Source organism: Gorilla gorilla, chromosome 21 (genome assembly GCF_029281585.2).
Source record: "Gorilla gorilla gorilla isolate KB3781 chromosome 21, NHGRI_mGorGor1-v2.1_pri, whole genome shotgun sequence".
NCBI lineage: Eukaryota > Metazoa > Chordata > Mammalia > Primates > Hominidae > Gorilla > Gorilla gorilla.
In genome coordinates this window covers 18802718-18816884 of record NC_073245.2, presented here as the reverse complement: position 1 = coordinate 18816884, position 14167 = coordinate 18802718, and the positions used below count along the sequence as shown (strand labels likewise).

Below are 14167 nucleotides of genomic sequence, written 5' to 3'. Positions count from 1 at the left end.
CATTATGGAAACAATGGCAAGTGTAATTCCACTCCTGGATGGAGGGTGGTGAAATGATAGCAATGACAACTGTGTCCTCTGGCACACACATTGCAGCATCCCAATATCCTTTACAGGCATGGATGTGCCCTGTCAGGGTAGGCATGATGGCCTTAAAGACTGGCATTATGCCCGCTCCCACCACTTTCCCTGTCAAAAGAAGGTTGACTCTGACACCAAGAAATAACAGCTGGGTTGTGTTAAGAAATTTTTATTGTTTCCTTTGGATTTGTGATGAAAGCACATAAAATTACAAGTGGAAGAAACATCATGCCACAAGATTGCATAGAATTATTACAAAAATGTGAATTATGCATTTTAAATAATTTGAGATAGAAGAACCAAAATATGTACATTTTAAGAGCTTCAAATACTTTGTCCTATCTTTTTTTTCTTCTTAAAAGGCAAGAGTTACAACGTCCAATCCATCACAAACAATATTAACACAGTGCACAAGCGCAACATTAAATTCAAAGTAATGCAAGCAATGGCCCTTTTTTTTGGAATTACTTAATGACAGCTTATCTACTACAGGAGTATTAATTAATGTATGGTGATACTCAAATTTTAAAATGAAATATAAAAAACCAAAAACACATGGCATGTCATTAGAACTTTGAAAATTGGTTTACATGGCCAAAACCATGCTATTCTCAGTAGTGTAAAGGTATCAGAGAGACACAGTCTAATTTAATACACAGCTCTACTTTCTATTATAGGAAAAACCACAGTACAGAATTTCACACATTCGACAAAGAACAAGGCAAATACATAAAGGCACAAAACTGCACATCATACAGACCCCTTTTCTTTATCTTAGTCTATTTCAAGTAATATTAATATTATTAAATGATAGTATCATTGTAGTAGTTTCAATGATGCAAGATGGACAGTGTTACACACTACCCCACAACTGCAAAAAGTGTCATTGTACAGATATAAAAATGTGATTACAGTAAATGGCCAAATACAAACATATTGTAAAATGACTAAATTCACTAAGATAATGAAATCCAACTACCAAAACGGTTTTGTGTAAGTCAAGGTTATTCAACTTTATTCTGTCTCTGGACTAAAATGTGATACAATGTTCTGCAATAATCACCATTGTGTTTGGTTATGAATGCTATTATTAGTTCATTCTTCTTCAATTTCAGACAGTCTGTAATTTTGTTTATAAAAATGCAGCATTCGATTTTGACCATTCTTGCTTCTTTATGATTAATGCCTTTCTTTCAAAGTGAAAAAGTAGAATGATTTACAAAAGATTTCTTTTTCAGTGGAAGTTAAGTTTTATTAAGTGTCTAATGAACACCCCAAACCCTTCAGATCAAAATATAATCATCTCCAAAGAGGATGTGATTTTCCCCTTACGTCTTACTAGATGTGTTTTTTTTTTAATCAAACACTGTTTCCTTATGTTTGAACTAAGCCTTCATTTTGATTAAAATTTAATTGTAATCTCTAGTTATTGCTTAAAGTTAAATAAAATAATTTTCATAAAAATATTAAATTCTTGAAACAATTTTCAGGACACAACTCGTTTTTGCGTTTTAAGATATTTTGCAAAGCTACAATCAGACAGGTTTATTTTAAAGTAAAATAAAACTGTGAGCATCTGGCTTCTGGGTTTTAACTTCAATGTTCATGTGTTACTCTCTAAGTTACATTTTTCTACATATTATTATTTTTCTTTTTTCAGAACTTTCAATTATGCTTTTGATCAGTTTTACCTTGATATAATTTGTTTCTCTTATGCCATCTAAAATAGGAACTTATAAAGACACAGTTAAGTGAATTAAATATACTTAGTAAATATATAATGGAAGTTTTTTTATGTTAGAATAAAATAGAAATGTGTCAGACTTAAAAATTATGGAAGATGCTAATAAATGTCCATATTTCTGTCCTAATTTTTTGACCATTAAAACAAGCTTAAAATCTGATACTTAACATCTAATTTTTGATCTTGCAAAATATAAATCAAATTCATATAATAAGTTCTAAATCTACTTCAGTTTGCATCAATGGCTCCATCAATTATTTCTTAGCGTCTCCATATAATTTAACATCCATGTAATCTAGATGTTTGACCCTTTTCTTCTCTATCCATTTGTCCCTGAATTTGGTTTTAAGTCTTGTGGAAGAGATTTGGGTCACTGTCAATTAATAAACACATATCTACACTCATGTGTGTGTATGTGTATATGCACTTACATGACTAAGTGGGTACATATATACATGGAGATAATACCTATCATTTACATGTGGGTCTTTGTATTCTCTAGATAAATATTCAATCTTCCTCTCTATATTAAAAATAAATGAACCATAAAAAATGTCAAACAGCAAAATAACCACTGGAACCTGTTCATTCTGATTGAATATCTGCTTAACATGTATCAGCTCAACTATTTTTATTCAACAGACCATTTGTAGTTATTTGATCATTTCAGGCCAATAACCAATGAATACCCAGACTTTGAGTGCAAATAGTCAATTCAAACAGCACACTGTCTGGAAGTGTGCGGCCGACTTGCTGATGCAGCCAAATGTACAATCCATATTGCTAAGTCTTAGGATGGCTTCACTGGGCAAGGATACAATCAAGTGATTTTTTTTTTTCAAATAGAAAACAAACTTATTTGAATCACTACAGTATCTAATAAAACCATGTCAGCAACAAATACATTGATGACTCTATGATAAATAAATTAGCAAACTGCAAGCCACCAGTGCTTGCAAAGCAAAGGATGAAAATGTAATATGCATATTGACTTGAAGATAATGGTAGTTGAGGGGCAGTTAGAAAAAACAATGCTCAAAGTCGGCTGTTCAATAGTGTTAAATAATGCTATGCATTTCTCAAACTATTTCTATGACTTTGAAATATTTTACACCAGAGCTTCGAATAAAAACATGAGCTGGATTTTCTTCAAAGAAGACACTGTCCTTCATTAAAAGTTCCATGGAGCCTGCAAGTTGCTTGCTTTGAATTTGCTATTGGAAAGAAAACAAAAATCTCACATACATGCATTCTTCACTAGCAGACCTGCGGAGGTTTCCACATGACACATGGAGCCTGGGCATGGGAATTCTTCATGGATTCCTCTGGAACTCTCCCTTTGGTGTGGATTTTAGGCTAAGGGATGCTTCTCGGGAAGATGGTCCTGGGCAGTGATCTTTGTAATAAGAGAGAGTCCGATGACGCTGGAGTGGCCATGCAATTTCTGAAGGCCTGGCAGGAGCATTCACAGAGGAGTATCAAATTCTTTTCCTGGGATGTCTCCTCCCAGCTCCTCACTGGAGGGAGTCTTGTGGTTCACTTTTCCAGGGTCTGAGGACAGGGAGAGAGGGGCAGAACCGTGATTGCTGTCTTCACTGATCTTTCCTTTCATGGCTTCCTGCACGAATTCCAAAATCTCGAGGGGCAGTCTTTTGAATTTGTCTTGGTATTCTTGCTCCAGCTCCACCTGCAGCTGAGAGACATCAAGAGGGGAGATGACTTGAAGTTGTTTATGTTTCTATACCCACTCCCATAGAAACTCTCTGAAAGAGATATACAAAAGGGGCTGATGAATACATTAACTTAAAATATCATTCACTGGTCACCTATAGAGGAGATGTAACAAAGTTTAGTTGGACACATCATTTGTCTGTAGCTGAAAGTCAACTTCAAGTTATGTGTGGCACAATAAGGCTAAAGACTCAGAATAAGATGAATAGCGGTATCTACAAATGCACACACACACACACACACACACACACACACACGGGTCTTTTGAAAAAGGTGTAAGAGTCTGGGCGTGGTGGCTCACACCTGTAATCCCAGCACTTTGGGAGGTTGAGGTTGAGGCAGGTTGATTGCTTGAGGTCAGGAGTTTAAGACCAGCGTGGGGTGAAACTCTGTCTCTACTAAAATACAAAAATGAGCTGGGTATGGTGGTGTGCGGCTGTGATCCCAGCACTTTGGGAGGTTGAAGCAGGTGGATTGCTTGAGGTCAGGAGTTTAAGACCAGCCTGGCCAACATGGTGAAACTCCATCTCTACTAAGATACAAAAATTAGCTAGGTATGGTGGCGTGCACCTGTGATCCCACCTACTTGGGAGGCTGGGGCAGGAGAATCGCTTGAACCCAGGAGGCAGTGGTTGTGGTGAGCTGAGATCGCACCAGTGCACTCCAGTCTGGGTGAGAGTGAGACTCCATCTCAAAACCAAAAAAAAAAGAAAAAGAAAAAGAGGAAAAGAAAGAAAGAAAAATAGAAAAATGTGTCAGAAATAATATAAAATGATCTGAGGTTCTTACATTTAAGGGTTGAGAAATATTGATAGGTGAGCGTTCCAAGGTCAGCCATGAACCTGGCTGGGGGAAGCTAAGAAGCTGAGTAGAGTAGACAGAGCAGTGTGGAGTGGACTTTGAGATGTGCAGCTTTAGTCAGAGGCCGGGAAGCCAATGCTGGGGTCTAAGGAGCAGCTTGATACATTTTCACAGAGTAAACAAACTCGTGTAACCAACTTGAACTTTTATTTTGACTTATTTTGCCACCACTTTATTTTGATTCATTTTTCATTCTAATTTTTATTTGCCTTGTAAACTATTTTAGCTACTCTTTAAACTGTCTCTTAATGTGTCTATTTTATGCCCTGGAGAATTTTCAGATGTTTTAAAGTCCTGGAAGCCTTTCTTCAAATGGAGACTTACGTGGATGTCTTAGTCATAAAATAGTATAAAAGCTGGGATTCTCCGGTAGACAGGGAGAGAACGGGGGCAACAGGGACAGTTGTCTGGTAGGGAGCTGTGCTGTGCTGAGTCCAAGAGAAAACCTTGAATTTTAAAGAAAATTATCTCTGCTTATCAACTGGTGAGCAGGGAGAATAATCCTTGAAACACCATGCAAGGTTAAATGCTTCCCCCACACCTCCTTATTAGCTTGGAGGAAATTTTTAAGACATGGCCTTAAAACCTGGATTTTTCCCCCTGCTTTCCAAACTTTAAGGTGCACACAAATCATCTGGAATTTGATCTTGATTCTGACTCAGGAGGCCTGAGTGGGGCCCGAGCTCCTGCGTTTCTCAATAGCTCTTGGGGGATGCCAAGGTGGTTAATCTGCTTTGGCCACTCTGATAGCTCCCTGTCTGGGTTCTACTCTCAGCCCCCAGTTCTACTTTTTGTCTTGATCCTGGCTGTGCATCCTCCATCTGCAGCTTTCAGGGCAGCCTCTGGGGCTTGTTCTGATCCCTGGAATGCCAGGGTGAAGTCAATCTCCAGGACATCTGTCTTCCTGAGTGTTAGCCTCCTTCTAGACAGTGTCAGCAGCTTGGGAACATCCTCTTCAGTTCAACTCCTTTCACTCTCACTTCTGTGACAGATAAATTTTGCCAATACTAAATTATTTAATTTATATTAAGTAATGCCTTATCTATCCCAAAGTTCTGAAATCCAGAAGTTTCCTTTTTTTCTTTTTCTTTTTCTTGCAAATTTGTGGCAGATTCATTGACATGAACTGATATTGGGATGATACTGATACATGAAATATGTATAATTTCATGTATGCCCTGTCATATGACTATTCATGAACTTAACTGCAGACATATTAATTTGTTTGATTTTGAGGATTACTCAGGTCTCCCTGGAGTGTTATGCTCATGGTATATGCATCACATTGCCTTTCTAAAATCAGAGAAGTTAAAATTCTGAAAAAGAACAGGCCCCAAGAATCTCAGATAATAGATTATGGATCTAGTTTAAATGACTTTTTTTTTTCACATCAAAAGGTGTGTGACATGCACTTGTATGTTTATCATAGCACTATTCACAATAGCAAAGACATTAAATCAACCTAGGTGCCCATTAATGGTGGACTGGATAAAGAAAATATGGTACTCATAACGTGGAATAGTAGGCAGCCATAAAAAGAATGAAATCATGTCCTTTGCAGCAACATGGATGCAGCTGGATGCCATTATCCTAAGCAAATTAATGTAGGAACAGAAAACCAAATACCACACATTCTCACTTATAAGTGGGAGCTAAACATTGGGTATTCATGGACATAAATATGGCAATGATGGACACTGGGGACTAATAAAGTGGGGAGAGGGAGTCGGGGACAAGGCTTGAAAAACTAATTGCTGGGTACTATGTTTATTATTTTTGTGACAGGATCATTCGTATCCCAAACCTCAGCAACACACAATATACTCATGTAACAAACCTGTACATGTACCTTCTGAATCTAAAAGTTGAAATTTTAAAAAATTTATAAAAATTATTTAAATATCAAAGAAAAATAAAAATAAATAAAAATAGAAAATGAAAAAATAAAATAAAAATGGTATCTGGTAAAAATGGCTTAGGCTGAGAATTGAAAGTCAACTATTCTCCCCAAATATAAAATGTGGGGTATTTATGAATCTATTTGCTAGCATATAAATTCTTATAAGCCGAGGAGGAAACACGCTGTGAGGGGGCGCTCAGGGCCCTGGACTCATGTGGCTATGATGGAGCACCTTGTACAGGGCCCTACTCTCCATGTTGGCACATACGAGTCACTGGAGCATCAAACAGGAAGAAGACAATTGCCAGTTCTTTCCCTGCTGTTCCAACAATTTAGAAGGAAGTGGGGCTTTTACAATGTCATACTCTTTTGCATGAATGAAATCTTAGCCTGTTGTTTGACAGCTTCCATTTACTACATTCAGACCTCATCATCAATTCACCTCAATTTTAATTCACTAACACATGTGTTTCCAAGGAAGATAGGGAAGGAAGAAAAGCAAGTGACCCTGTTTTAAGAAAACAACAGATTGCTATTCTCTTATAGGTTGAACTGGGGGACCTTCAGCTATGGATATATTGTACCTGACCTAGCAGATAATTTCTCTCAGGTTAACGCTCATTGGTGGACAAGACCCCATAGTGCTTGATAAGTACTATTTCTTTAATTATTAACAAAAGAAGTAAAATACAAGAAAATGTCAAATACCTAAACCAATGCTTTTTAACATTTTTAATAATTTAATTCTAAGAAAAACCTACATTTCAGTAATTTAATTTTGATAATGATTTTTAATAATTTATAATAATTGACCCAGTTGTGGCTAAGTTATAACTGTAGTAGACTTTCATCATGGGATAGTAGTAGATTTTATTATATTCTAAACTAAGTCACTGCTTCATGACATATTAAGTGCCATATATTTCACTCTTTTTAAAAAGCCATACAATTATTAATGAACTAATTTCAAAATTGTATTTATTACATTCCAAGTTACAGCTTTTGCTTTTTCTTCTTATAAACTAAATACTTGTTCATTGTAAGAAAATATGAAAAGAATACAGGGTAATTCTGGCTCCATTCCAACAAAGCCCCATCCATCAGGGGTCTAGAGCTATTCCAGCCCAAGGGTTGCAAACTCAGATGTTACAGGGGCCAGGCAAGTCATGTAAATAAGTAGCAGGCTATGTGCAAGAAAGAGGGGGTTATGGGGTTTCTGAAGAGCTAGAGATGACAGGCCCTGTCTAAAGGGAGTACAAACAACTCAGTTCTAGCTGATGCTTGTCAGATTAAAAATTGAAGTCAGAAATCCACATCTTCATGTAAGAGCCTGAGTTTTTATTGTTGGCAATCAATTCAAATCACATTCATCAGCCCCACTGGGCTCATGGAGAATTTATAACCTTTCCCCTAGCAGATTTAAATCTGGCTTTAACCAGGGGACTCCCGAAGTTAGGTCCAACTGTGGAATTCCAGTTTAGATTCTTCCTAATTTTCCTTCCCCATAATCCTAGGCTTAGATGGTCCTCCACAGACCACCAGGGCTTCCTTTTGATTGCCTCTGTTCTGAGGTTCAGCATCATACTATCTAATTGCCATATTCTGGGTTTTGTACTCTAATATGTGTTGAATTTCTATTCTGTGCAAGTGAAACAGTGTGTTAGGTGGGAACGGTAGATTGGTCGTGCAAATGGCAGTAATTCTTCACCCCTCCTTGTAATCATAACCTTTGTGGTGTGACTTTGCAGCTCATCCCATCCCAGCAAACAACGGAGTGTATTTCTCATCTTCTTGAATCTGGGGAGGCCTTGTTATTTGGTTCTGTCTAGGAGAATGTGTCAAAAGTATGTGCTGTTCTGAGTCCAGACGTCACAAGGCCTCGTGTGCTTCTGCTCTCACAGTTAGAAGTTTACTCAGCCATCATGTGAACAAGCTCAGCCTAGCTTGCCAGAAGAGGAGACACATGGCCCAGTTATTATACTTTTTCCATCACTTCAATTGACTATCAGATATAAAAGTGAAGCTATTCTAAACCAGCTCACCCCTAGCTAACCACCAGCTAAACACAGGCATGAACCAGCCTACTGAGATCAGGTGAGCCTGGTCCAGACCAGAACCAGTTCATAGACTCATCAACTTAGCAAATGCTTGTTTTGTGACTGATTTTTACGGTTAGTTGTTAGGCAGCAGTATTATGGCTATAACTTTGAGTGAGGGGAACAGAAAGTAGTCTCATTATGTGGCCTGGCCCCATAAAATACTCATAAGCTAACTCAGCTGGCCCCATCCTTTCATTGCTGTGGCCTCAAAGCATATTCTTGGAAAAAAAATCACCACAGGACAGATAGATTTTCAAGACAAATGTGATTTTGTAGGCTATGCCTTGGAGCCTTTCTAGCATAACATTGTCAAACTTGAGTTTGTTTAATCTTAAGTTCATCAGACCTCTTTTTGGAAAATGAACAAGAAAGAGGAAAGAACATGATTGAATTTAACCTCTAAATTTAAGATGAGTTGTTATTATTATACTCAGATATTAATAAAGAAGAGTGTTGTCAGAGTTTGTTTTATTATAGGCCCAGTTCTTTAATTTGACTAGTCAGGCTCAAATTCTAAATTTCTCAGTTAACTTGATTTTCAAAAGACATTGCCCACTAGTCATTTTTGTGAACTCTGGGTAGTTAAGCAGGAAAAGGCAATACGGTCAAGTTCAAATGTATTCAATTCTTCCTGTGTTGTCAAAGATTTTTGTACTGGGGATGCTTTTCTGACTCTGACATTCGTTTCTTCTGTCTTTAAAAAAGCCAGAGATTTGATCTAGTTAAGGAAAGCTTTTAGATAAAAAAAACATAAGTGAAGGCCAAGGAGCAAGCAAAGTTACTCTTGAAGGTTAGCTTACAATCAGAAAACAAGCAAACAAAACCCAGTATAACATAAATGTGGCATAAATAAAAGACAGGTTACTGAGTTATGAATCAGAGACAATCAAACCAATTTCCTAAGGAAACAAATTGAAACCAGAGAACAATAAGCCACAGTGGAATAACAAAGAAGAATTGAGAAAACTTTAAAAAAAAATATGCAGCTGGATAATGTGCAGACAGATATTTGCAAGGTTTTCAAAATTTGGAATTCCAGAGTCCAACGCAGGTCATTTTGCCCAATGAAGTGTATGAAAGATCTTAATATAAAATATAAGGCCAATGTATTTTATAATATAAATATTAATATATTATATTGATATATAAAAATATTTTATATGTTATAATATAAATATTTTATAATATAAATATAATAAATTAATATAATGTATTACATATATTAATATTTATATTATTTATAATATATATACTATGTATAGTATATATACCACTTTATAATATAAAATATGAAGCCAATAACAATCTTAGGATTCTTATTTGCTTGTTATTTGCTTCTGTCTAGGAGAATGTGCCAAAAGTATAATTGTGATTGTGAATAATTGTATAATCATGGGGTACAGAGACCATTTTAAGCAAGACAGAAAAACATAAGAAAGAAAAATATAGATATCTTTATCTAGATGAAAATAATCCATTTCTCTGAAAAATGAGCATAAAGCAATTCATAGGAAAAGAAATAAAATATAAAGAATATATATACAATACAACTATATATATATTTGAAATATAGATGAAAGCAGCTCGTTAACAATTAGAGAAATGCAATAGCACAATACCTTTTCAAGGGACATTTATTATATTGATTAATTTAATTTAATTCATTAAATTTAAAAGAAATTTCTTTTAAAGAAGCAATAACATTCTGAGAAACTGACACTTTGAAACATTGGGCAATAATTTGACAAAATTTATAAGAAGGCAAACATAGGCTTGTAACCCAGCAACTCCATTTTTGGGAATTTGGCCCACAGAAGCAAAACCACCAACATATAAGAATGAATACACTAAGATATTTATTTTTGTACAGGAAAAATAGCATTGATTTAGCATTGTTTGTACAGGCAAAGCAACCAAAAAATAAAACAAAACAAAACCAGCCTGTGAAAACTACCTTAATTTCAATGTTTTGCCACATATGCATTAGGTATTGTCTATCTCTATATTTTTTGCTGAGTCATTTGAAAATGTTTCAGGCATCATGACATTTCACCCATAAAGACTGAAGCATACGTCTCCTAAAAAGGTTGCTTTCAGATAGCATTAGCATATTTATTTATTTGCTTTATATTAATATATCCAGAAATAGTTTCAATATTATGACCTGTCAAAAAAAATAAGCAAATGAAGCTTGAGACTTTTTTGAAGTTCTTTTTATTCATCAAATATATCCTACTAAGGATGCACAATTATATTACTCTGCCAAAATTCACTGAAAGTAATTATATTCTTTGTATGGTTATGTTACCTTAAATATAGACATAGGATCACTTGTTTCAGTTTGTTTTCTCAGTAGACATTTTCGATTATTTTATTCTTTTTCTTCTCTGGGAGCATCTGTTGTGTGTGTGTGCGTGTGTGTACATACACATATATATAAATAAAATTAACAATTTAAAATTGTATGTATTTATGTAGTACAGAATGATGCCGTGATTTATAAGTACAACATGGAGTAATTAATTAAATAAAGCCAATTAACATATTTATCACCTCAAATACTTACCATTTTTTGTGGTGAGAACATTTGAAATTTAATCGCTTAGCAATTCTGAAATGTAAAATACATGCTGCATATATTTAAAATTTAATTCCTTATGGTCTTTTAACACTTTAAAAATATATCTCCTAGCCTTTGAGAGGCAGGAATAATAATATGGTACTGTAATTATCTTGCTCAGAATATTTTGGAATTTACTGCTAAAGATCAGGGAAAATAGTAAAACTAACAAACAAGCCAAGAAACAGCAAAAACATGAATAAAACTTAAGTGTTTCTGTAAAAAAATCATAAGGCTCTCACTTAAAGAACTATGAGGTAGTCAAATAATATAAACCAATGGCGTTGAAAACAGGGAGAAATAATTATATTTTTGTGATAAGTGAAAAAATTTACCTGTAGTTGTATACATACTGTGATAATAACTATGGCCATTTTTTAAAGAATACAAAATGACTTTGAAAAGAAACACTAAAATATAAACTGTGTTAGAATTATGAGTATCTTTATTTTTTCTATTTCTCACTTTTATGGTAATGTGATTATTTTATTTTTAGCATAAAAACAACATTCTAAAATGAAAACAAAATCTAATATAATTTCTATAAAATACAAAAAAGAAAAATGTAGAACTCTGAATGTGGGATACAGTGACTAGGACAATTTTATGAAGAATTACTGCAAGGACTGTAGTATTTTAACCTCCACATCATCAGTTAGCTAATTGGATATTAAAAGCAATGGGAAATGCATTAAAATAATATATTCATAGAATGAATGGTTTCAAAATTAAGCCTGAGCAAACCTGCAAGGCCTCATCTTATTTTTAGAATAATCTCATGAATTTTGCTTCAAGAATAAAAATAACAGGATCATAAGAAATTTATAGACTGAGGTTAGTCATGTTACCCAAGGATTGTTGGAAAGTGACATGTGGGAAAATAGGACCACATGCTATATCCTAACCACTTCGGTTTTTGTTTGTTTATTTGTTTTCCACTAAGTTTCCTTAGAATAAACTGCCATGGGACTTTGAGTCAATATGGCTGACTGAAAATTTCCTTTTCTATTCCAAACATAGGGAAAGGCAAAATGAAACAGTACATACATATCCACTTAAGTTTACAGCTGAGTTTGAATATAAGGAAAAGAAATCCTTAAGTCGCAGAAATAACAAAGGAACTCACAGTTAACAGAGTTGATTCTCCATTTTGCGGGGCGAGGAGAGATTGGAAGAGGAGGCCTCAGGATGCCGGGTGTTAGAGTGCTGAACCTGAAGTCCCTGAATAGACCCAGGGGTGCCCACCCTTGAAATGGGAACTAGGAAAACCCAATCCACAACCTTGGGGATGAGGCAAGGAAGCAAACGATTCATGGAGCACATTGAGGAAAAACAGCCACAAAGGGAATTAGAAACCCACGAATGAGTGCAGTTTCCAAATTCATATTACCCCTCTGAATTGAGTACCCAGTCCCAATAAATTAAAGCAAAAACTGTTCAGAAACTGATAAAGCCCACTGAGTCCCAGCAGAGGCATAGCAAATTCAGAATGTTTGGGTTCCACGGCAACCAAGGGCAGGACTGACACCTATAGACAAACAACTCCTAGGAAACATGAACTCAAGTTCAAAATTACAAACCACTCAAGTAAAATGCAGCTTTTGTTCAACTTTGTAATTCAAGGTTGCCATTGGCTACTGAAATCTAAAGATGAGGAGTGAAATGGTGATCAGTGTATTTCTAGGTCAAAGTTGAAAATACTCCAGATGTAAACAGAAGTAAATTGGATAGTCCATGCCAATGTAGAAGAATACAGGCCATTCACAATGGAAATCAATTACTGCTGCTTTTTATTGGGTGCTGGAGTTTGGTGCATGCCTATATTTTGGGTAGATTTTCCTAAATAATTATATTTGCTTCAAAATAATATTAAAATTAATTTTTATCTTGTGAACAAATACCAACTAGCAATAGAACCTGTTACACAGGGCTAAGAAGGCAACATAAGTTAAACTGATGCCATAGATCTACACAAAGTAGACAACTCACTTTGGGATAGATAAGATTCTTTCTCCACATAGGGTTTAGAATGCTTGCATTTTATGAAATATGACCTTGCTCAGCTTATTTAATCTCTTGGAATTTTAACTGTCTCATGTATAAAATAGGAATAATAAAACCAATTTTCCTGGGCTGTTAAAAGGTTTAAACAAGATTATACATATTAAATGCTTAGCATACTCTGATTTGCTTATTAATTAATATTGTGTAACCTCATTTTTAAAAAGAGAGAAAAAATCACTTACAGCAAAAAAAATCTAAAGTCCTGCCTATGAACCGGTCCTTGTTCTTTCCAGTTAATTTGAGTCATTATTTGGTCAGTTATGGTACTTGGTGGATTTCTCTTTTGGGACTATATTCTGGTTTGTTGTTGATTTTGATGCATTTGTCAATAAATGGTATTTTGAACACTCTGACCCATGCAAGGCCCTGTTTGGTGTTGTGGTGACTGGAGAAATTAGAATCCATCCTAGGTGACAAGCAATGGATACGGGGAAAATAAAACATTGGACTGAATGAGTGCCACACACAAGATGGACTGTGGATGCTGAAAATGAAGACTGTATTGTAGCCTTAAGGTAATATGGGAAATACTTTATGAAGGACATTAGACTTAAAAATTGAGCCTTGTAGAATCTGCCAATACCTTTAGCATTATCCTTATTTTGGGCAGAAGCTCTCTTCACTTCCTCCCTTGGACATACAATAGATGACATTCACTGGGGAGACACAGCTCTCTAGCTGTAAATTCCCTCTTCCCTACACAATCTACAGGTATATATGTAAGTATGTAGATGTGATAGAAAACATGAATCTCAACTTTGAATCTGCTCTAATATATAAAAATTAAATTATCACACATTTACTTTCATGAATTAGCCATAGATTACAATGGAGGGATTACAATTCTCACATACTCTGTTTTCATAATCTATGGCTAATTTCACAGATGGATGCACATTAAAAGTGACAAGGTAATGTACATACAAAATCCCTGGGGATTTTGTTAAGATGCAAATTCTGATTCAGAAGATCTGGGGTGGGGCATGCTACCCTGCATTTCTAACAAGCTCCAAGGTGATGCTGTTGCTGCTGGTCTAAGAACCACACTGTGAATAGCACCACTTTAG

The 14167-nt window shown here is 35.3% G+C and overlaps 1 protein-coding gene across 2 annotated transcripts in view; it reads right to left on the bottom strand.

Moving 5' to 3' along the window:
* Window positions 1-234: 234 nt before the first annotated feature.
* Window positions 235-14167, bottom strand: part of PLCB1 (phospholipase C beta 1) — a 745127-nt gene continuing 731194 nt past the window's right edge. Inside the window, exon 32 of one of the 2 annotated variants that reach the window (XM_019017472.4) lies at window positions 235-3518. In XM_019017472.4, the coding sequence (XP_018873017.3) occupies window positions 3291-3518 (228 nt within the window). In that variant the 3' untranslated portion in view covers window positions 235-3290. The remainder of the gene's footprint in view (window positions 3519-14167) is intronic. The other variant, XM_019017473.4, reaches the window with a different exon arrangement.